The 25,825-nt window shown below is 34.5% G+C and overlaps 1 protein-coding gene across 8 annotated transcripts in view; it reads right to left on the bottom strand.

Moving 5' to 3' along the window:
- Nucleotides 1-25,825, bottom strand: part of MTX2 (metaxin 2) — a 57,464-nt gene that overhangs the window by 15,660 nt on the left and 15,979 nt on the right. For 3 of the 8 annotated variants that reach the window (XM_032292867.1, XM_032292868.1, XM_032292869.1), the window contains 4 exons: nt 20,036-20,083; nt 19,049-19,095; nt 7,044-7,116; nt 165-237 (listed from right to left, as the gene is read on the bottom strand). In XM_032292867.1, coding sequence (XP_032148758.1) covers nt 165-237; nt 7,044-7,116; nt 19,049-19,071 — 169 coding nt within the window. In that variant the 5' untranslated portion in view covers nt 19,072-19,095; nt 20,036-20,083. Of the gene's footprint in view, nt 1-164; nt 238-7,043; nt 7,117-14,816; nt 14,861-19,048; nt 19,096-20,035; nt 20,084-25,825 lie in introns of those variants that run through there. The other 5 variants (XM_032292865.1, XM_032292864.1, XM_032292863.1 and 2 more) reach the window with 3 other exon arrangements.

Raw genomic sequence — 25,825 nt, forward strand, 5'->3', positions numbered from 1 at the left:
CCCAAGATTGTCAAATTTGCAACTGCTACTTTCTAAAACCATGGAAAGATTCTTCAAAGGGTAAACAAAAAATCAGACATTTTAACATGTAGATACAAACTGGACTATCACTATAATTTTATCAATCCATAATATTAACAGAGAAGAAAAAAACACACACTTACCAGAGGGAGACATATATTCTGCATTTGCCCTACAAACTACTTTGATAGGCAAATTACACATTTGCAAAAAGGCCTGTAAATCAAGAGACATACAATAAGCACAGTAAAAGCATATGCATATTTAAACAGAAATTTGTATGCATTTCTTTTCTAAACTGAACAGTTTCATACTACAAAACTCTATTAGAAAACAATGAACCAATTTAAAGTGAAGGATTTGTTTTCCAAACAAAAATAAAATGTCATTTCACTACTTAAAAATCAGTAAATGCATTTAAAAAAAAAAAAAAAAGGAAAAGAAAAAAAATAAAGTTGTACAGATCTGGGAAAAAAAAAAAAAAAAAATCAGTATGGGCCGGGTGCGGTGGCTCACACCAGCACTTTGGGAGGCTGAGGCGGGCAGATCACGAGGTCAAGAGATCAAGACCATCCTGGCCAAGATGGTGAAACCCTATCTCTATTAAAAATACAAAAAAATTAGCTGGGCGTGGTGGCGCGCGCCTGTAGTCCCATATACTCGGGAGGCTGAGGCAGGAGAATTGCTTGAACCCGGGAGGTGGAGGTTGCCAGTGAGCCGAGGTTGTGCCACTGCACTCCAGCCTGGCGCCTGGTGACGGAGTGAGACTGCCTCAAAAAAAAAAAAAAAAAAAAAAGTACGATTTAGACATCAATAAATATATGAAACGTAAAGTACATATGTACACCTAAGGAAGAAAATGTAAATTATCCACATTTACGTTACTGTACTAGTTTATGTAAACCAGCAATACTATATACTGCTTTAATTTTCTTAAGTACACAACCAATGTCCAAATTTTATAAGCTATTAATTGCTTCATTCCACTACTTTCTATAGGATCATCATCTTCCTTATTTTAGAGGAAAACTCAAAATACTATCTCTGCTACCTCAACGTTCTCTCCAGTAATACTCTATATTCTAACATGTAGCTTCTGTGCTCACTACAGTAATTCACTTTTTAAAGACTTAAATTGTTTATCTTTACTTGTTCATAGTTACAAAAAAATTATAAGCAATTTAAATGTCTAACAATAAGGGTACAGGGTAAATCATTATAGTAAATCCAAACTATGGAATGCTATACAATTGATTTTAAAACTCACGTTTTTGAAAAATTTTCACAACAAGAAAAAATGTACACATTATAATATTAAGTAAAAAAATGCAAAACTGTATTACTATATCACATTAGTTCATTTTTAAACACCAGTGAACTCTGCCAAACCCACTGTTTTTCACAATACTCAAAACTCACTCCCCTGTTCTCTCTTCTACTTCTTGGCTTTTTCTCTACTCACAGTATTTACTGTGTTATTTCTATAAAATCATTCAATTATTCAATTGGGAGGTCATAAATTACAATGGTTCTAATTAGCACATATAAATTGGAAAACAAATCTTTTATCTATGAAAGTACTATAACTAGCAGTCAAAGGTAAGATGAGATAAATTTAAAAATTAACAAGGATATTATAATTTTACTCAACAGATTTCTCATAGGTTTATTATAATTCCTTCCTCAGTTCTAGATTAGAAATGTCTTAAGACTCTTAAGTGGTAAGAGTACTGAACAGTGATTAATATCATGTACAAAGAACTCCATTTACCCAAAAGTATGTCAATTCTCTTCTTCTAATCTGTTTTCTCAAAACTCCAGTCCTTTAGGGATGCTTGCCACTAAAACTAAATCCCACATGAGTCTGATTTCCCCCCCAGTTATACCCTCTGATTCTTACATTGCTCTGTAACTTATGTATGCATGTCTAATCTACCCAAGTAGATGGAACCTCTTAGAGTGCCAAGGGGGAGATTTTTAATGTTTCTAATTCTGTTGTCCTTCCCCCAATCTCCCTCGTTTTCCCACAATTAACCTCTCATGGCGCGCTACTAAGCAATATTGGTTACTGATTGAGCCAATCAAAGCTCCCAAGAGTTTATTGTGGCAGAGGCTGTTATCCCTGCCATATATGCTCTCCCCTTTCCCTACAGTGGTAGAACCTATATCTGCACACAAGGCTGCCTAAAATAAAAACTTTTATTTTCCTGGCTCCCTTACAACTGGGTATGGCCAACTGGACTAAGAGGTCTGGACAACTGCTGGGAAGTTTCTTTAAAAGGAGAAAGTTATCTCCTTTTTCCTTCTTGTTGACTAGAATGTAAAAACGATGGATATAGCTATAGCAGCCAAACAGAACCATGAAGTAGCAGCTGAGTGTTGCAAATGGTAGAGCAACAAGAGTAAAGAGGCCTAGGTTCTTGATAATCATGTATTGACCAGACCTGGATTACCCATGTTTATATGAGAAGTGAACTATCTTTTTAAGCTACCACTATGTTGAGTTTCTGTCACTCACTGCCAAACCTAAGCTTAATTAATTCACCTACAGTTATGATTTCTAAGTTTAAACACCATCCTGCCCCACCAGAATTTGATTCCTCCGTGTCTGTTTAAGTAGAAACTAACAGTCCTCCAAAACCTATAACTGGTGATTACAATTCACAGCAACAATAGTGAACTTCCTGACTGACCCACAAAGATAGGATGGGGTGGTGATTCTCAAACTTCAACACGGATCAAAATCACGTCAAAGCACGGCTTGCAAGGAAAGAATTAGAGAAAATGAATACAAACAGTTCTTTCAAAAAGCCTGGATTAGAAAAAAAGGAAGAAGGGAGGAGAAGGCTTGCTTCCCTTCTATTACATCCGGAGAAGAGTGGAGCTTATTAAAACAAAAAGAGAAAGGAAAAAAAAAATGGAGATAGGCTGAAATTACATGAAACAGGTGAAATAACTGCTATACAAGATCCATGTGGCCGGGCAGTGGCTCACACCTGTAATCTCAGCACTTTTGGGGAGGCCAAGGCAAAAGGATCAATTGAGGCCAGGAGTTCAAGACCAGCTTAGGAAACATAGGGAGATCCCATTCCTACAAAAAAATTTAAAAATTAGCTGAGCATGGTGGCACACACCTGTAGTCCCAGCTACTTATGAGGCTGAGGTGGCAGGATTGCTCGGACCTGGGAGGTCGACGTTGCAGTGAGCCATGATCACACCACTGCACTCCAGTCTGGGCAATACAACAATACCCTGCCACACAAAAAAAGAAGAAAAAGGTAAAAAGAGAATAAATAAGAACTTAACTGGAGAAATGGATAGATCTGTTTGTGTCAGGAACAGACACTTTTTCCACTGTAACGCAAGAGGTGGTGGGGAATCAGTGATGATGATTTTAAGTTGATAAGAAAAAAGAACAAGAACGTCAGTGTTCATATTTTATGAAATGTAAGAATAAATCATTTGTTGAGAATGAGAAACTAAGAAGGGATTGAAGCCTTCAGTAGAACAAAAAAGAGTATGAAATAACTAATATATCTTCTCAAAGGCCTGAATAATATTCAACTGTTAGTTAACAATAATACTGTATAAAACAGTAAATATGGTATATTTTGCTAAACTACATGCATAGTGGTAACTATACTAATTAATATTCCAAAATGCTATATTTTACTTAAAAAAACAGAATTGTAATGTTCTACAATCAAACTCATGCTTCTCTTTGTTTGAGACGGAGTTTTACTCTGTCACCCAGGCTGGAGTGTAGTAGTGCAATCTCGGCTCACTGCAACCTTCAACTCCCAAAACCCATGCTTCTTACATTTGTAAAAAAATAACTGACAATTTTTACCAGTTAAATGACACTCAACTTACCACAGACCTCAATTGATAGATTATTCTAGTTAGCCAAAGATTAATTTGAGAACATTTACCACAATTACTCTTTATCCCTGATTCAAAAGAAAATTTCTGAATTAATCTGTAGTTCACAAAGAAGTTTGGTGTCACAAATCATTTTCATCCAAACTTCAAAAATGCAAAAACAGGCCAGTCCCAGTGCTTCCAGAGGCTGAGGAGGGAGGATTACTTGAGGCCAAGAGTTAAAGAACAGCCTGGGAAACATAGTGAGAGTTTATTTCTACAAAAAAATTTTTTTAAATGACACTCAACTTACCACAGACCTCAACTGATAGCATTAGTCTAGTTAGCCAATAATTAGTTTGAGAGCCGGGCTCAGTGGCTCACACCTGTAATCCCAACACTTTGGGAGGCCAAGGCGGGTGGATCATGAGGTCACGAGTTTGAGACCAGCCTGGCAACATGGTGAAACTCTGACTCTACTAACAATACAAAAATTAGCCAGGCGTGGTGGCACACACCTATAGTCCCAGCTACTCAGGAGACTGAGACAGGAGAATCGCTCAAACCTGGGAGGCAAAGGTTGCAGTGAGCTGAGATCGCACCACTGCACTACAGCCTGGGGCAACAGAGCAAGACTCCATCTCAAAAAAAAAAAAAAAAAAAAAATAGCAGCTCATGGTAGCAGTCACCTATAGTCCGAGCTACTCAGGCAGGAGGATAGCTTGAGCCCAATAATTCAAGGTTACAGTGAGCTATGATCATGAGAAAAAAAAAAAGCAAAACCAAAACATTACCATGACTATTTTCAATAACAAAAAAACTCTAAAACAATAGCAAGGTTTGATTTAAACAGTACTTCCCCTTTCTCTTGTAAGATGGAAGAAAACACTGGAGAGGCTCAATGTCACCTTCCACTTCGATTTTCAATATCTTATCAGCACATAAAAATACTCAAAATACGTGGTATGGCAGAGTCACCTAAAACATATTTTCTTTTCAATTCTGAAATAGCAATCTGCATATTTTTATTCTTATGGAAGTCAAAGAAAAATATATTTCAAAATATAATAATGAATAATGAACTTGGAACAACTCAGCTATCTCTTGTTCCTCGGTTGAATACTTTATTCCAAACTAATTCAAACGAATAACAACATAAAATAATTTGAATAAAACACTTAGCACATCCTATCAGACTAACATTTTATAACTATGCTGTCCAACATGGTAGCCACTAGTCACACGTGGCTCCTTGTTTGAAAAAAATTTTAAATTCAGTTCCCTAGTCACACTGGCCACATATCAAGTGCTCAACAGGCACATGTGGCTAGTGGCTACTATATTTATTGGACAGTACAGATTCAGAACATTTCCATCACCACAGTGTGATGTGATGATGTTTACTGGATGTCTATCAGATAGCATGGATAGATAACAACAGTAACCAGTACATAAAGGAGACCTTAGCAAGAGAGGCTAACATCATCTGAAAGTTATAAACATTGTTTTATAAAACCTGCATAATAGCACAGGGTCCAAAAACCCTGCAAGTGATACAATCAACCTTTAATGATGGTGATGCATCAAATACCCTATTTCCAGCTTCTGGGAGATTAGAGATTACTCATTTGCTGAGCAACTCCAATTGCTAAAACGATGAGGCAAATGTATTAACAGGTGAAAACCAAGAACTCTTTAAAGAATGAATTAAAATTACACCCATTCTTTATACATAAATTTAGTGAGTACCTGGTAGGAAATTTTTTAAATGCACACGCATGTACATGCACAAAGAACATAATTGCCAGTACCTGATTCCTAAAACCCTGAAATTTAATATGCTTGATGTAGTTTCAACACATTGAATACATTAATTGAATTCATAATGTCAAAAAAAAATCACTTGAAGGGGTAGGGTGTCAGGGGTAGGATTTATTACTTTAAAAAAATTCAAAGAAAAAAAAGTATTACCGGATCATCAATAACTGGTTAAACATGAAGGGCTAAATTTACACATTTATCTCTACAACCTTTAAAAGAAATCTATTAAAATAACAATGAAGAAATAGAAACAGTATATGCCCAGAAAGACATAAAGTATAGCAGAGGAGACAAAAGCAGACCAGAGATGTCAACCCATTTTTTTAAATATATATTTCATTGCATTTTAGGTTCTGGGGTACATGTGAAGAACATGTAAGATTGTTGCATAGGTACACACATGGCAGTGTGGTTTGCTGCCTTCCTCCCCATCACCTATAACTGGCATTTCTCCCCATGCTATCTCTCCCCAACTCCCCAACCCCTGCTGTCCCTCCTCTAGTTCCCCCCCACAGACCCCAGTGTGTGATGCTCCCCTCCCTGTGTCCATGTGTTCTCACTGTTCAACACCTATCTATGAGTGAGAGCATGTGGTATTTAATTTTCTGTTCTCGTGTCAGTTTGCTGAGAATGATGGTTTCCAGGTTCATCCATGTCCCTACAAAGGACACTAACTCATCTTTTTTTATGGCTGCATAGTATTCCACGGTGTATATGTGCCACTTTTCCCTGTCCAGTCTATCATCGATGGGCATTTGGGTTGGTTCCAAGTCTTTGCTATTGTTAACAGTCCTGCAATGAACATTTGCGTGCATGTGTCCTTACAATAGAACGATTTATAATCCTTTGGATATATACCCAGTAATGGGATTGCTAGGTCAAATGGAATTTCTATTTCTGGTCCTTGAGGAATCACCACACTGTCTTCCAAAATGGTTGAACTAATTTACCCTCCTACCAACAGTGTAAAAGTGTTCCTATTTCTCCACATCCTCAAACCATTTTTTTAAGACAGAAAGCAGACTTAGCAGGGCAGAGAGCAGAGGAAGCTGAAACCTAAGAGTTTGCACTGGAGAATATCAATACATTTGCATCACAGAAACTAGGAAGATTCCAAAATTGGAAGCACCAAGCAGCACAGAGGCAGAGGTAAGATATAGGACAGCAAATAAAGGATTGGATGAAAATCTATATAAGCATCAGAAAATTACCCTTCCCCCAGTCTAGCAGGAGGCAAAGGTTTATTCTTTGGAGAAACAGAACTAGAGGGACCCAAACAGCAGAGGGCACTGGGTAAGGCGTCACTTTCAAAGAGGCAAAGGGTAAGGGTACGTATACACATGTACTGAGTTCCGCACAGGATCCCTCTCCCTCTCAGCTCCCAAACACAGGATATCACTCCAGGATGTCTCTCTGGAGAAAAAAAAAGAAAATCTACATATTGATGATTTTATTGGGGGTGGGATGGGCTAGGAATAGTGACTAACAAAAATGATCACTCAATATGCAATCAATCTACAGTGACATCCACGTGTCAAAAAGTCTCATCTCTTTAGTGCCTCACTCTTAACTATAAATTGTTAGCAGAGATCAACAGATACTTGAGGAAAGCCACAAACAAAACACAGAGCCAAAACAAACCACAGAAAAAGGAACTGGGAAATAAAAATGCAGAGAGCAAGACAACTTCACAGAAAAATTATAATGGTGAATATTTACTGAGCACTTACTACATGCCAAGTACTTGCACAAGTAATTTACCCTATAAGGTATGTACAAGTATCACTATCTTAAGATGAGAAAAAAGAACAGAGATCAAGGTGTAGAGGGAGGAAGGTAGAGAAAAAGGAAGGAAAGAAGTTATATGCCTGGTACGTAACAGGCAGATAACGATTACCAGATGAATAAATAAATGAAGACATATGAATACGTAAACAATAACATCTAATTTTAGTTATGTGAATTTTTGTAAACAAAGCAACAGAAACTTCTGAAAATAAAAGCTTTTAAAAAAAAAGTCTACTTAGTCAAAATCTAAAACACAATTTATATTCAACCACTGGTTGTAATATATAATCAATGTGACCTTTTGAGGGCACTTTGGTAAGGCCTATCAAAATTCTACATGTACATACCCTTTGACTAGAAATGGTATTGCTATAAATATATAATATGAAAATATATGTATAAAATTATACCAGTTATGTGTAAGGCTATCACACTTAAGCCCTATTTATAACAGCAAAATAATAATTATAACAATAGCTTGACACCCATCAATAAAAGACCACTTAAAACAAATTGTGATGCATCCATCAATGGAATATTTGTAGCCTTCAGAAAAGAATAAGGTTGGCTGGGCAAGGTGGCTCACACCAGTAATATCAAAGAGCCAAAGCAGGTGGATCACTTGAGCCCAGGAGTTCAAGACCAGCTTGGACAAAACGGCAAAAGCCCATCTCAACTAAAAATACAAAATATTGGACAAGCATGATGGTGTGCGCCTGTAGTCCCTGCTTACTTGGGAGGCTCAGGTGGGAGAATCACCAGAGCATAAGAGGTTGAGGCTGTAGTAAGCCATAATCACACCACTGCACTCCAGCCTGGGTGATGGGCATTAAGACCCTGTCAAAACAAAAGTCAAACAAAAACAAAAAGTAAAGAGTAAGGTTGTTCCTCAACTGGATTTCTTATACTAAATTCCAAAAGACATTTGTCATCTGGAATCTTCAATAAGGGTTACTGAATTACATAAGATGACATACACCAAATGCAAAATTGCTTTTCGGGAGGCTGTTTCTTCTAATGACCTAGAGCAGAACATTAAAATATAGTTCAAAAAGGCCTACAAAGGCTATTTGGTCCACTATGAAACTTCCTGGTGAGCTAACTTGCCAGAAAGAAATAACTTCGGTACCTACAAAAATAAATTCAACACATATATACTGAGCACCCACTATGTATCGAGAACTGCCCTAGCTACTGAGAAAAGCAGGCAACATAAAGTCTCACTCCTCGTAGAGTTTATATCACAATGAAGACAGGTAACAAGCAAATAAACCATAAAATATGCACGGTAATTACTGCAACTTAGAAATACAAAGTAGTGTAAAGGTATGGCCATTATATATAGGGTAGTCAGATAAGGGCTCACTAATAAGGTAACATTTGACCATAAACCTAATAAAGTTAGGGAGCAAGCCATGCAGATACCTAAGGGAAGAACAGCCCACGTTTAAAGGCCTGAAGCAGGTTTGTGCTTTAACTATGTTTCAGCAACAGTAACAAGACCAATATGACTATGTGGCAGTAAGAAGTGAGTACTAAGAGATGGGATCAGAGAGGCAACCAAAAATATCAATTAGGACCTTGAAGGTAATTGTGAGGTCTTTGGCTTCTACTGAGTGAGACAAGAAATCATTAGAAGGTGTTCAGCTGGGGATTGCTGGAATATTACCAAACATTTCAAAGGACACAAACAACTATACAGAAATTAGACTGTTGAGAGCAGAACCATTGAAGCAGGAAAACTAGTTAGGAGGCTTTTGTAATGATCCAGGCAAGATATGATGGTGGCCTGGACCAGGGTGGGAGTGATAAAAGTGATAGGTCAGATTCTGACTCTATTTTTAAGGGAGGCTGAAGAAGCTCTGCTGATAACTCAATGTGGACATAGGAAAAAGAATTCCAAAAATGACTCAAAATGTCTAGCATAAACAACTAGAAAGATGGAACTGGTATTTACCAAGCTAGGAAAAACTGTGGGATGAGCAGGTTTTGGTGGAAGGAAGGGGACTTAGAAGTCTTTAGATGGTCATCTCTATTACTTTTTGGACAGGCTTCTGACAAGAAATGAATAGCAGACAACTCTACCCTTTTTTTCAAAAGCCTAAAATTGCTAAGAGTACAGCCATGTGCTTTGAAAACCACATAAACAGGTGTGTCTACAAATCAACATACTACTGTTAGCACTTCCTGCAGGTAAGATACTTATCAAGGTGTTATGAAATGAAAAGAACTACAGATGTTATGCAGAATAAAAAAATAATCAAGGACCGTCTTCATCTTTGGTCTTTTCGGCTTCCTGCATCTATAGCCCACCACCAAGTTTAAAAATTGAGAAGTCAATTTAACTTTTTGGTTAAATAAGAAACATTAAGAAGATAAGAAGCTGTCCCATAATAGCAGTATAGTCTCCTGAAAATTTACTGAGAAGTAACACATGAAGGAACCACTGTTAGCTTGAATCTTTTAAAATCTCAGCAACTATGGCCCAATCTTCGGGACATTAAAAGCAAGCATGTAGATCTTATAATTAATAAAAGCAAGTAAACAGAATAACATAAATAAGAAAATCAATAAAACAAAACATCTCAAATATTATACATATATAATTTCAAGTCTTCAATCCCAAATAAACTAGTAATATTCCAGAAAGAAATGTTGGAGGAAATCAGTGAAACTAAATGTAAAGCCAAAAAGTAACCCAATTCTTTTATAGAAAAAAGTAAATATATTGGTTTCTTTTCTTTCTTTCTTTCTTTTTTTTTTTTTTTTTTTTTAGACAGAGTCTCACTCTGTCGCCTAGGCTGGAGTACAGTGGCACGACCTCAGCTCACCATAACCTCTGCCTCCCAGGCTCAAGCAATTCTCTTCCCTCACCCTCTTGAGGAGCTGGGATTACAGACTTGCATCACCTTATTTTTTGTATTTAGTAAAGATAGGGTTTCGCCATGTTGGCCAGGCTGGTCTCAAACGCCTGACCCCAGGTGATCCACCCGTCTCAGCATTCCAAAGTGCTGGGATTACAGGTATGAGTGAGTCACTGTGCCTGGCCCAAAAGCACTTTTCAAAGGAATAGTGAATATATGATTTATGTTTTCAATACATATAATTATATCATATAGTCTTTTCTAAAAAAACAAAAACAAGTAAAGATATCTTAATGTTGATATGCTGACTTTATGACTAATTTTTAGAGTCAAACACACTGATAAAACTGATAAATGAACTGGTAGAAGGACCCCCTCCCCAAAGCATATAAGGTTCATTAGTACACATAGACGATGTCTATCTTGTTTACTACTTTAGTTCTCAGCATACAATAAAGTCTCAATAAACATATGCTTAATGAACAAGCCACAGATATTCCTAAAAATGAATGTAAACATATTTAAATTCACGGAAAGCTAGTAAACTATAGCAAAAATTAGCATTTGGTTATTTTATGGGTTCAGAGCTCACTGTTTTAAAAAGTTAGATATAACTCCTGTTAAGTTCAGAAATATTTTAAAAAATCAATAGCTACAAATATCAATAAGTTGATATTGCTTTAGAAAACAGTAACAGGAATTCAACTTAAAAACAATAATGACCTATGCAGAAATCAGAAACCACAATTCAATAAGCATAAAAAGCTTTAAAGAGAGTGAATTTGTTATCTAAAAATATGAAATATTTGACAGCATATATGAAGACATCACTTCATAGACTGTGATATTCCTTAATAAAACGCTCACCTAGAAACTACTCCTGGAATATCTGAGTCAATTTTAGATACATCAACATCTGACAGCTATAGAAAAAAATCAGGTTCTTTCTGAAAGCAACAAAAAAGACAACTAGAATATAAAAAGATATAAGCTTTCCCTGTGAGAATTACATATAAATAACACGCTGATAAAACTGATAAATGAACTGATAAGAAGTCCCTCCTCCCACGAATATAAGCTCTGTTAATATATATAGACCATATCTATCTTGTTTTATTACTTTCATAAAAAGTTGCAGGGTCAAAATTAAGCAAGAGTTATAAAATAGTCAAAGATACAGAAAGAACAATTCTTATAACCCAAGAACCTAACACAACACCAGTTACGTAGTTAGCACTCAATGAACAACTGGGGAGAAAAGGAAAAAAAATTACTCTTTTACTGAGCTCCTATAATGAATGCTTTAAAATTTTGTAACTCACAGACAAAAAAAATTCCCAACTGAGAAAAATAATAAAAAAATTAAAATTCTTAGGATGAATTAGCAGATGGCAGGAACATAAAATATATTAATTTCTTTTTAATTAACTAATAGTAACTCAATATTGAAACACTTGCCAATGAGCAACACCAACTGTCTTCTTTCCTCTTCTTTATTCCAAAACAAAATGAACATTTGTCTTCCAAGTTAAATATATAGCACACTCTCTTTAGCTGCAACTAAGCAATAAAATCAGCATTGCTTGCCAATAAAAATATAAAAGTAATTCAAATTTTTAAAGAATTGCCTTTAATAAGTTTTTAAAGAAGTGGATGCTTTACACAGATTAATACCATGGAATTCAAGGGGTTATAAACCCAGCTTCTAAATGTATGTAAGCCATATTAACTAAGATATTCAGATTCTAGCTAGGTAGCAATCCATTTCCAGTCCAACCAGGTAAAGCTATCCTTAGACAGCAGACCTCAGGTTTTTCTTCTTTAGGATAAAGCTTCTATTCATTTCATAATTAAATTTGAATTATTTTATGTAAGAATTCACTAAGGACTATTCTCAAGCATGCAATGCCATTTTGAGGACACAAAATAAAAATGATTGTGAATTTTAATTAATATCCTTTTTCAACCAGACACGAAGGAAAATTTGTGACAACTGGAGAATTATTTTCTACCTTACTGAAGAGGCATGTTTTAAAATTAAAAACCAAGAACAAATCTATCTACAAAATAATTCATTTTTATATCAAACAGCTGCAGACCCTGTAATTGAAATAATGTACATAAGGTTACAAATGAAAAGTGTTAGGTATCATTCTTGAAGTGACAGATTAAGTTCCTAATCCAGTTACCATAATAGCCATATTTGTAGTTTAACATAAATTAAGACCTTAATTATATTTGTGACTATTTTAAACAAAACAACAAATTCCTTTACACCTGTGAATGTAATTTATAGCAAAGCCAGGTTCATTTTCCAAACCAATCTATTTCACACCACAGAAATACTCTGATATAATGGTATAATGTAATTCTTGTTGTAGAATGTTGAAAGAATAGATTCACTAAAAGCACAGAAGGGGTCTGAAGATAAATGAAGATGCTATTCATTCAAGGGTAATTTCATCTTAGAACTATATGAAAGATGTTTCACTCACACACGGTAGTGTACGGCCTCAAATTTAAGTGTATTTTCAGCTCAAATAAAATGCTGCTAGATCAATTATGTTGATATTGTATATCTAATAATGAAGAATTCTAGCTTTTTTGCTTAAAAAAATAGGCTGTTGTTTTTCTGTCTTATTACTATACCTTTATTGTTCTGTTTAACAGCAACAAATTTTAAAATCCTGCTTACTATTTACTTTTTAAACAAAAAAGTACACAGTTGATATTCTAGTTGCAATCTCTGAGAAATGCAAGAGTGTGAATTTTTGCTAAGTTAAATATTTATATGAATATTTATATTAGTAAACCATTACCCTTTACAACCATTTTACAGTATTTCACTAATTACTAAAAATAACAACTCTAATAGCCACCTAATTCTATTTTGAATATAATTCATTTCTACGAATTCTACATTGACTAATTTTAATGTTTTATAACACCATACCATTTAAGTGTTGAGAAACTAATACTGAGATTTGTTTTTTAACCTGCTAAATTCTATTTGCAATTTAAGTTCACAATTATTGTGATAAAGATGATATTTTATACACTGAAATAATCCCAGGTCTTATAAGCATAAATCACTAAAATGCTTTAACATTTCTGGCATACAAACTATAATAATGTAATATAAGACAATCAATCTGAAGAATTTAAACTCAGTGATATCAAAGAAACATCTGCAGCCTCCATTTTGCTTGTTTGGAATACTGAAAAGGATTTTACAAGTCTCCATATCTCATAAATGATCACTAAATTCTATTTATCCCTTAGGTTTTCTTTCCTTCACCTAACCCTGAAAGTGACTTCAGAAGCCTCATCTTACAGAGGACAATCAAATTGAGAGGAATGTACAAATCTTTAAAACCTAAAATTTTATACTTTATGAGACTTTAATAAAGTTTTGTCAATTTTTTAAATGTTTTTTCAAAAAATATTCTATTAAGTATCTGTTAAAATATATCCACTCATATCATCTACTTCTATTTGCATCAGGTTTAAACTGATGCTTTAAAACAGCATAAAACCCTGAACAATTTGTTTAAAACAAAATGTATCCAGCCAAACTGAAAATTCAAAATCCTTTCCTCTAAAATTCTGCAGGTAGCTGTCTACTATGGCCATTTGAATGACATGACAAATTTATAGCAGCTATATTTTCACACTCAAAATTTTTTCTCCAAGGCAATAATCAACATGCAGCCTCAAAAGACAGACAGATATTCCTCTCTCTTGCCTTTTCCCAAACACTACATTTGAATATTATTATTTAATCACTAAGTAATACATCTATCTAGAAAGTATCATCTGCTAAAAGGAAAATGCAAGGGTCAGCTAAGTATCAGCAGATCTGAAATGGTAGTGTTCACGGTCCAGCATTAATGGAGTCTAGAAAAATGCTCACTTTTGGTTGGGCGTGGTGGCTAACACCTGTAATCCCAGCACTTTTGGGAGGCTAAGGCAGGTGGATCATTTGAGGTCAGGACTTCAAGCCCAGCCTGGCCAACATGGTGAAACTCCGTCTCTACTGAAAATACAAAAAATTCAGCTGGGTGTGGTGGTACACGCCTGTAATCCCAGCTACTCAGGAGGCTAAGGTGGGAGAATCACTTGAACCTGGGAAGTAGAAGTTGCAGTGAGCAGAGATCATGCCAGCACTGAGCCAAGATCACACCACTGCACTCCAGCCTGCGGGTGACAGAGCTAGGCTCCATCTCAAAAAACAAAGAAACAAAATAACGCAAAATGCTGACTTTTAAATTATATACTATATTCAACAGAAAGAAAATAGATTTTTTTTCTGTCATCTTCCCCTTTATTTTGAGAGATAAAGTATTTATTAACAAAGAGTAAAGAAAAATAAAAACATTAAATGGAACAAGGACATTCTCCTTCACCTGAGCTTAAACGCTACTCTTACTTGAAGTAAAAAGTAGGACAAAGTAAGATTACCTGTTCATGAAGTATTCTAATAATGATCATCAGTTTGAAACACTCTAAAAAACAAATTCAAATTTTTATAATATCTAGATTGAGCCATACAAAAAAGAAATACCAGTTTTTTTAATTGCCTTCACATATATTAAGCAAAATTCTTTCTAAAACTTACTAGAAAGTCTGTCGCGTAATGGATAGTGCACTGGACTTCTCAAAAAGATATTCACAAAATATGTACATAAATCTTTGAAGTCGAAATAGGCACTAATTCTGCATTTGACATCTTGCATTCCTCTTCCTTTTACTTTTTCAAAAGAATTTCCCATTTATTACCTAACTTGAGCTTCACAGTATTATAGAGATAACACTATATTTATCCCTTTTCAAAGATACAAAAGCTAAGACATGTTCTTTTACTCCTTAATGTAAATGAGTAGTCATAAGATATAATTTACTAAGAAATGTCAGAAATAATTTGTGACTAAATGTTCACTTATTGTTGGGTAAAACTTCAAAGATCTGTATCACTGTACTAGACCAATATGCAGCAAAGTATTATGAGTGTAGACTGCCAATCCAGACTTTCTGGATCTGCATTCCAGCTCTGCCAAGTACTATTTATGTAACTTTGGGTCCACTGTTTAACCTCTCTGCCTTACCTTCCTAATCTGTAGGAAAATAGGAATAACAACAGTATCTAACTCATAGGGTAGCTGTGTGAAAGGATTATTTATGACACCTACATTATACAGCACTTACCTCATACTGTTGTTATAAGGATTAAATGTGTTAATATGAATTAAGAGCTCAGCACAGTGACAAGCACAGGTGGCACTCAACCAATCTTGCTGTTGTTTTCAGTTTATCGCCACAATCTGTGGGTTCTATGAATGTGGGTGAAGCATCCTTAAGCTTCAGTTTCCACATCTTTAAAATCAGGATTATAATAGTACTGTGCACTAGGGTCATGGGAAGGATTGAATGCAATGCTCCACATAAAAGCTCTCAGTACAGTGCCTTATACAGTAAAAATGTTCAATAAATATTTTTTAAAACATATCATTATTAATAAAATTTTGTTTGCATGAAAGCATTCGATATTAATTTTTTGGGTAATAATTACAAAAATTATCAATGTACACACAAATATAAATATGTCCAGAAAAGATTCCTACACACAACATTTATTTTTAATTACGTATTATCAAGCCTGCAAACTTCCATTCCTCTTACTGACATTGAATATGTACATTTCTTTCAAAGAATTAGGAGAGAAAGAAGTAATAGCCAGCATTCATTGCATATTTACAATATGCCAGGTACTCTTCCAAGTGCTTTACATATGTTGACATATTCAATCCTCATATTCAATATGTTAACATATTCAATCCTATCCTACGATAGCTTCTATTACATCTCTATTTTACATTTGAGCAAACTTGAAAGAGTTCTATTTAGAATTTGCTGTATTTGAAACAGATACCAATTGGAATCTTCTATAAAAGACAGCATATACTCAATCAATAGACATAAACTTACTAAATAAAACAATTTTTGCCAAAACTTTGGGGAGTATATACATATTTGCTCATATTGTGTTCTAAAACTACAGTGTCCAATGCAAAAGCCACTAGCTACACAAGACTACCGGGCATTTGAAATGTGGCTAGCAAAAATTGAGATGTACTGTAAGTGTAAAATACACATCATATTTTGAACTTCATATGAAAAAAGTCCTACTAATAAATTCTGTATTGATTATGTATTAAAATAATATTTGGATATACTGGATAAAATAATGTATGTTATTAAAGTACATTTTACCTATTTCTTTTTACTTTTTTAAAATGAGGCTTCTAGAAAATTTCAAATAACAAATGTGGTCAATACTTGTGTATTTATTAGACGGCTGGAAACTCAGGGGTAAGAAAGAATAGTAACAGAGAATTATCATCAAAGTTCTTTTTTCCAATCAGTATAAGCGTTAAGTCCTTCAAAGACAAGTACAGAATGGAAGATATCTTTCTCTCTCTGTCCCTCTTGTGTGTGTATGTGTGTATAATACTGCATATACGCACATTCAGCTCAAGGGACCAGAGAAACACGCTATACTAATACTTCACTATACTCAACATACGAGAATGAAGAAAAGCAAATCTTAGGGGAAATAGCTACAGGAAAAAAAAAAAAATTTTAAACTGAAATCATAAAAGTTCCTGGAGTCCAAAAAGATCTAACCACTTAGTTTCAGGAGTATAATAAATACCAAGTTTATGTGTTAAGTAAAATTTAAATTTCCTAATGGCCTAAGTGGCGGACTATTAAAATACCTGATGTTTGATATCTGGTATCTTCTAGAAAATAACCCAGTTTGTGGATACCTGTCACATTGTTTTAAGCAATTTTGTACATCAAAGGTAGGCCTTTAACTGATTCTTCTAAACAAATGCTAGTCCACTACATAGAAGAAAATTACTCCATAAAGTTTACATCAGATATCTGGAAAAGTCACATTTATAGCCATGGCTACTATCAGCTGTCAAGCCAAAGATTATTGAAGAAAACCAAGAAATTTTAATATATGCTGTTTAATTTATCATCAAAGTGACATACTGTAGGATTAAAAACATTGAAATGGTTACGGAAATTCTACCCTGTAAAACGTCCTTTTTTCTGGTTTTATTTTTAATTGCAACTATGATTTGAGAAACCATGAGAAAGCAAATTAATAGAAATCATAAAAATAGAATTAAATAAAATACATACTAAGATTTATTTTCCCCCTTCTTCTGATTATAAAAAGTTAATTTTTTTAAAATGGTAATATACTGGTATTTTGGTTTATATTGGAAACTGGCTAATCCATCTATTCTAGGGTTTGTCAACCTTGACCAATCTGTTTGCATTTGGGGCTAGATAATTCTTAGTTGTGCAAGGACTATTCTGTACATTGCGGGATTTTTAGCAGCATCTCTGGCATTACCCAATAGATGACAATAGCACTCTACCCTTCAACCGTTTTGACAAGCAAAAACACTTAAACATTGTCCAATGTCATAGAATGGCAGTTGGGGGAGTACTAAAGAGCTGCCCAGTAGAAAACCGCTGTCTATTCCCTACCCAAAATATCTTTCTTTGATGAAAATTACTTCAGCACTTCCTAACCTACTATTATGTAGTTTTAGGTGATTTTCCTAGGGGATCCAGATAGCTTCAGCAGAAAAATCAGTAAACCTACTGAAACTACATGCAGAATAGCCTGGTTATATTTTCTGGAAAAAAATCTTCAATAGCTTTTGCCAGATCCTGAAAGGGTTGTCCCCAAAACAGCAATTTTAAAAGGGTTAAGAATCAGTGCTTCAACTAAAATATTCACAGTGCCTTGAAGCTGTCTTTCCAAGAATATAAAGATTGAAAATATTATTTTATACACAGCAAATCCTTTATTTTCACATTGGTTATCAAGGCATGATTGCTTTCACCACACTTATAAACCATTCATATAACAAAGAGTACATGTTCAGTCCTGTGTTAAACTACATAAGCTAAGTAAAAAGCAGCTAAATATGTAAAATGTTTGGATAACTATATTATAATTCCATAACCTACATAAACGTTTTTTAAACAAACTATTCCCAGGTATCCTATTCTTCCTATAATGCAGCTTAAAGTTTACAGGGCCACTAAGCTTTTTTTGGATTATACAAATGTTATATACAACTTGAAGAGCTATTACATTTCATAAATGGTTTTGGGGATAATAAACACTTATGGAATCAATAAATATATGAGGAGTGGCTAGAGAACCAGAACACTGCTACAAGATTACCAAACAGATTAAAGCTAGAATGAGTGCAATGAGCAAAATGATGCTTAAAAATATGTGATAAATAAACCTTTACAAATCAATCAGAAAATAATTTTGAGTCCACAAATGAACATATCACCCCAAATAATCAATACCATAATATCCAGCCAAAAGCAAAACAACTGCTAAGACACAGAATGTGCCTAGCATAAAAAAGTGATTTCTAAAAAAAATATATTTTTTTTATGTTTGTTATATACTGACAATTAACTGAATAATATTACATAATAAAATTATGTAATCATATATAATGGTAAATCATAAAAAAAATCTAAACATATAGTATCAGACTTTCTAGAAGGGGAAAAATATAATTGCAACTCAAAATGATGTAAATCACCTGGGGGTGAAAAAGATATTACATAATTTACATATTTACCTGCACAGCAAGAGAAGCTGCATTGTCAGAAAGTAAAATTTGCTCCCCTGTGGAAATACAATGAAGCATAACTGTTAACCAATTAGAATATAATATTTTTATTTTTAAAAAGTATTTCTATTTTTTCAAAGGTATTGCCTACCACTAAAGCAATTCTAAAGTTTTATATCAGTTATAATTTTGATTAAATTATGACAAATAATAAACTATGACAGTTTCCTCTAAAACTATTTGATCATTCATCTCATTTTATCAGCAATGTAATTAAAATTGTTCACTTAAAGTCAAATTCATTTTTCAAGTTTTCAAGAAATGTTCCTCTTCTTTTCATTAAAATTAAGTAAAATCTGCTGAACACTTTCCAGTTAAAAGTAAAAGCATTCACAATAATATAAAACCAGCTTGCAGTTAATATTGCACAGTGTGTCTAGGTCTGCCACACAAAAGAAAGATGACAAGTTTGCTGCAATAAAAATTCCATGCTTAGAAGACCAGGGCTACTGCCTATTAGTCTTCATTACTTTGCAGTCTTCTGACAACTGTAGCAGGCTGCTAAGCCCCAAATGGGGTCCATAATGTGATCTGATGATATATGAAGAGCTGCTAAAGGCAGCCTGAACCATCCTAGCCTATACATTTTAACAGTTCCTTTTTACTGAGAGCCCACTTTACCACAAGACTTCAAAAATCTGCTGTCTCAGCTATTGGTGCAGTAAATCTGCCAACTGCTCCTGCAACCACATCATTTTACACCGCCTACAGCAGCCAATATAATGAGTCAATAATAAACTAAGGACCTTATAGACCATGAATAGGTGGTTTACACTGGCAGATACAAGTTTAGGTAAAACCTCCTAGACAAATTATACAAGGAAATCCCTTCTTTACATTTTATATTCTCCTTGCAGTAAATTATATTACTGAGGATTTTTTCGTAATAAATATACTTTGATACAAAGTCATTTTTAATTGTAAACAAAAACTTACCTTTCAATTGCTGATACAATGTAGCATTTTCAGGCCAGGGTTCTGCAGCTGTGGAAACAAGGCGGTGATAATTAGGCACACAGAGCAAAAACCTATCAATAACAAATCAAATTAATAAGCATGTACATTTACCTAGAGCATTTAAAGTCAATTGCTAAGGTTGCCTTATACATGACAACTAATCACACTATCTTAGATTCTACAGTAACCTGTATAAGCAGGTTAGATACCTTGTTTTCAAAGCATGTTTGGTTTATTGTTTGGTGATTTTTTTTATAGGGAGGAGGGGAAGATAGCGTGCCAATCAAAAATGAGAATTAAAAAAATAAAATAGCCCATGTGCTACAATTCCTTTAGCTTCTTTCAAACAAAGACATATCCTAAATATTACTTATACATATAATACTCATGTTTAATTCATTACAAAAATAGTGAAATAATATTTTAAATATTTTATAGTAAACTTTTTAGCAAAGTAAAATTTCAAGCATACATTGAATGAAAGAATCAAATATATCTGTAACAAGCTTCCGTCTTTCCCCACAATCTGGCAGTATTTAAAAATACAGAGGAATCCTGTTGTATTCCAGAAGATTTCATTGCCTTGACCCTACCAACACTGCCCCACAAAAACAATTAGAACCAAGTTGCATGATGAAGCATTAAGTATCTACAAAGTGTAATAAAGCCAGTAAAGCTAATTTTAGGCCTGAAATGAAACTTGACCTTGACCCTTAATCTCTCATCCAGAGAAGACTGCAGCTACAAAGAGAATATTACCAACCTACCAGTGTTTGGGAAAAGCACTAGATTTGAATTTTATCTCATCAACTGCAATTAAGAAGCAATGGCTCCACTAACAGAATACACAGGATATCACGATATCAACTTGTTGGATTCTTCTTTGTAAAAGCCATAAAACATCAGAATCACCCATTTTAATACAGTAACTACATTTGCTCTCAGCAATTAAATATATGAGATTTGATAATAATTGACATTTTTCTAATTGTCTTTATGCAAATTTAGTATCTGTGACATAGCAACAAATAACTTTAATATATAATTCTGGCTGATTTTTTAAAATAAATTTATATATGTGAAGAATTTTTTTCTTAAGAATGATCATAGGCAGCCCCCTGGCACCAAGCAGCCTGAAAGTACCCCAGCCCAGAAGCTAAGAATGATCATTTAAAATGTCCTAAAGCAGTCCCTGGAATGGGAAAAATCAACTCCTTGTTTTTACGTATGCTTTAGAATAAAAAGAAAAACAGTAGTAGTACTATAAATAACAAATGTTAACTTTAAGGTTTAGTTTGGTTTTGGCTACAAAAATTAAACTAATATTTAGAGATAATGCCATGAAAACATCAAGTAAATAATGAGCTATACATAGTTTTGTATGCTGTTACCCACAATATTTGTAAGGGCTACTGAATTTCAACATGTATACCAAAACAGCAATAAAACAAAGTATTTTGCTGTCAACTTTTTAACAAAGTAAATTTCAGTAAGAACCCAATTAACTTGTATAACAGTTTTTAAAATAAAAGACAAAGAAACAAAAACAAGCTGACATCAGCAAATTACTCAAAAAATAACCTTTTAGGATAAATTTTATGGTCAGCACATTTATATTGCTTACATCTATACTAAAAACAATACAATGAAACTTGTCTGTTATAAAATTCTAATTGATCAAAGATTCAATTATATGCATTACATTAACTAGCAATAAAGCATCAGAATAAAATATACAAAAATTTCTAAGAATATTGAAAATAAGTTCCTTGGAAGCACAGATGTGTCATGTGCATCTGTGTATCCCATCCTGTACTATGCTTTGCATACAGTTGGTGTTAACTGTCTGTAGAAAGAAGATATTTGATTAAACCTACCATCTAATTCCCTAAACATGCTGGCTAAAGTTTTACTCAACTTAATATTATCATCTATGTTACGGTAATAGGACATTCTAATTTAAAATTGTGGTAATTTTAACTCTTGGTTAGCTATTTTGTGCACATACGAGACATGCATTATAAATTTTTAAAACAATGAAGAATTAGGTTGGCGCAAAACTAATTGCAGTTTTTGCCCAAAAACTGTGTTACACCTGTATTACTATATTAAAATTGATGACTCTGATGTTCTACGGCTTTTACAAAGAATCCAACAAATAACATACCAAAACCGCAATTATTTTTGCGCCAACCTTTATATACACTAGCATTAATCATATGCTGAACATAATTTAAGTGTTACCTGATAAATCAGAAGCTACTTCACTACCCTGTAACATAACAGAGTTCTTATATGAACAGAAATTTATGCGGTCAATAATTTCAGTTAAAAGTTAATCATCAGCTGGGTGCAGTGGCTCACACCTGTAATCCCAGCACTTTGGGAGGCCGAAGAGGGTAGATCACAAGGTCAGGAGTTCAAGACCAGCCTCGCCAAGATGGTGAAACCTCATCTCCACTAAAAATACAAAAATTAGCTGGGTGTGGTGGCAGGTGCCTGTAATCCCAGCTACCTGGGAGGCTGAGGCACAGAATCACTTGAACCCAGGAGGTGGAGGTTGCAGTGGGCCGAGATCACACCACTGCACTCCAGCCTGGGTAACAGAGCAAGACTCCATCACAAAAAAAAAAAAAAGTTAATTCATCATCACCACCATGGATTCTCTAGATCTCATCCAAAAGACAAATATGAAAGTAATAAAAGTTTGCAACATATGACTTGACTGCAAATAAGACTAAAAAAGCTGCCTACAAATACTAAAAGCTCTGTTATTAAGAATCTAAAGCTGGAAATAGATGAAAAGGCTGAATATTTTACTCAATCCAAGACATAAACTCTGTTTCAACCCAGAAATCATTATTGAAAATAAATTCTCAGAAAGTAACTCTACCAAAACATCCAGTGTTTCCATCACAAATAGAACTCACGATGTAAAAGGGAAGGAAATTAGGCTGATACAAACCTATATAACCATGTTATCCTCGCAGCTAGGAATTGCAGTTTATAATGCAGTAGTCAGGAAACGGTAGAGTATACAAAGAACGACCAGCTGCCTATGTCTCCCATGAGTAGCTCAAAGAATCTAAATATCACTGACTTAAGTGCATCATCTACATGATTCTGCTAGGATGTTGGAGTTGTAAAGAATTACCTGAGGTCGGGTAATTTATAAAGAAAATATTTATTTTGGCTCATGGGCCTGCAGACTGTACAAGAATACAGTGCCAGCATCTGCTTCTGGTGAGAGCTTCAGGAAGCTTATAATCATGGCAGAAGGCAAAGGGGGAGCAGGTGTCACACACACAGCAAGAGCGGGAGCAGGAGCAAAAGAGAGGAAGTGCCACTCTCTTTTAAAAAACAACAAGATCTCATGTGAACTCAGAGAGAGAACTCACTATCAAGCATAGCACTGAGACATTCATGACGGATCCACCCCCATAACCCAAACACCTCCACCAAGACCCACCTCTGACAATGGGGATTAAATTTCAACAGCAGATTTGCAGGGGACAAACATCCAAACTATATTAGTGATAGAGCTCATATAATTACATATAAAGCATGATGAAAGAAAAAAAATCTCCTGTTTGTTATTCGATAGGAGTGCCAAAAGTGAAAAACCTAAACTGGGCAATAGATCTACAAATAAACCATGCAGGTATCATTCTAGGAAATGAGCTCTGTAACTGTCTTCATATGTAAATCTATGAATCATGAAAATTATTATTCACACCTAACTGAAAGAAAGCTATTTATTGGTTTGGGAATACCTATCATGTAAAACGCAAAGTCCAAAAAGGCAACTTCTTCCCTATGCTTCTCTTTCCCAAGGTTGAAGTCAGTAATCACCCCCCTTGCTCCTGAGCATGTATAAAAGAGAAGATTAAGGATTTAAAATAATGGCGCTGACAATACACATCCTAAAAATCTGTAGCATTTAAAGAGGAAAATCATTTTAAAACAATAATAAAACATTTTTATCTTTTACCACTTTTTCTTCAGTTGACCTGAAATGTTTTAGACCACAAACTACTGCAATAGTAAATAAAATATCATGACTCGCCTACTCTACTTTCAGTTTCTATTACCAAACACACTCCCTGATGTGAAGTGCCATTTAAACATACCTAAAGGAAGGGCCAGCTTTAGAATATACATACAAGGTGAGACTGAAAGTTTCTAAAAAAGGGGTTGGTAAGAAATGGAAGCTGAGGAAGAAAGTTGTCCAATGCTGACAGAGTGCAAGTTATTGGTATTCTCAGCACACCAAAAGTAAACTTATGCTTAAGACACATCAATAGTTATGTGTGGTTCTTGGAATAAAGACCAGAATCTTCAACATGGCCTACAGGACTCTACTTGGCCTTTCAAGTTACCCTCTCTGCCAGCCTACCTCATCACACACATCCCCTACCTTGCGTCTCTGCACTCCAGCCACACTGGCCTTCATCCAGTTTCTGAATGCACGTGCTGTTTCTTCTGCATAGAACAATTTTACCAATTTTACCCTCCTATGGTATTGTCACATCTCAGCTCAAAAATCACTTCCTCAGGTACAGCCAGGTTCATGAGCGTGTAACCTGTGCAGCTGCATAGGACCTGCACTTGGAAGGGTCCCATGCTTGGTTTAATGTTCTGCTGTCTCAGTCTTTAAAGCCAATAATTTTTTAATATTTTCATTTTGCACTGTGCCCCACAAATTATGTAGCTAGTCTTATCTTCAGGGAAGTCTTCACTGACCTCCTTGAATACTTCAACCACTCCTTTTACAAGCTCTTATAGCATGCACTTCCCCATCTGTATTTTTACATTTAAGTAACTATTTGATTGTTTAATCTCCTCCTCAAGAAAATAAGCACCATGAATCCAGCATTCATGTCTGATTTTTGCTTACTATCTTCCCTAGAACCTAGCACATAGCAGGTAATCAGTAAATGTTGGCTGAATAAACATTTGTTTTTATTATTAGCACTATCATCATTGTTGTTATTACTCTGTACTATTCAGGCTAAGAATGTAGCAGGGAAGATAAGAAAATTTCATGGCAAAACACAAAAAATAAAATAAACTTTACCCAAGCAACTTCAACACTACAACTAACAACACAACTCAAAAAAAAAATTAAATAGCTGCCTAAAAATACTTGGAATTTGAATTTTATCTTTTTTAACTCTTTCTACTTTCTTTTTTAGTGTATGTTTCATAATGTGCATGATACATTAGCTCAGCAATTAACAACCTTCTGATTTCTAAATTCAGGCCCACATGTTCAAATTTTTATTGATAAGGACATGAGGTTTTTATAAATGATGATTCTTGGGTTAGAGTCACAGGACACGGAAAGGGGGAACAGTGAAATGGCTTATCAGGTACAGCAATAACATCTGAGGTACACTACATATTTAATATAAAACATTATATAGAAAGAGATGTCCAGTTTTAGGGTTAGTGCAAAGGTAAGAAATATATAGTTAATCTATATATTTTTTCTTTCTATATTTCGAAGGATTGTCTTGCACACATATTACATGTAAAGCATGACATGAGAGAGGAAAAAAAAAAAATCTCTAGTTATACCCTAGGAATGCCAAAGGTGAAAATCCTAAACTGGTTGATGAATCTACAAATCAACCATGTAGGTATCATTCTAGGAAATGAGCTCTGTAACTGTCTTCATATGTAAATCTATGAATTACGAATATTATTATCCACATCTTATAAAAAGCTGATTTCTTGGTTTGGGAATACTTATCATGTAAAAGACAA

The sequence above is a fragment of the Sapajus apella genome, unplaced genomic scaffold, assembly GCF_009761245.1.
Source record: "Sapajus apella isolate SASKATOON/1434 unplaced genomic scaffold, GSC_monkey_1.0 scaffold28, whole genome shotgun sequence".
NCBI classification, from domain to species: domain Eukaryota; kingdom Metazoa; phylum Chordata; class Mammalia; order Primates; family Cebidae; genus Sapajus; species Sapajus apella.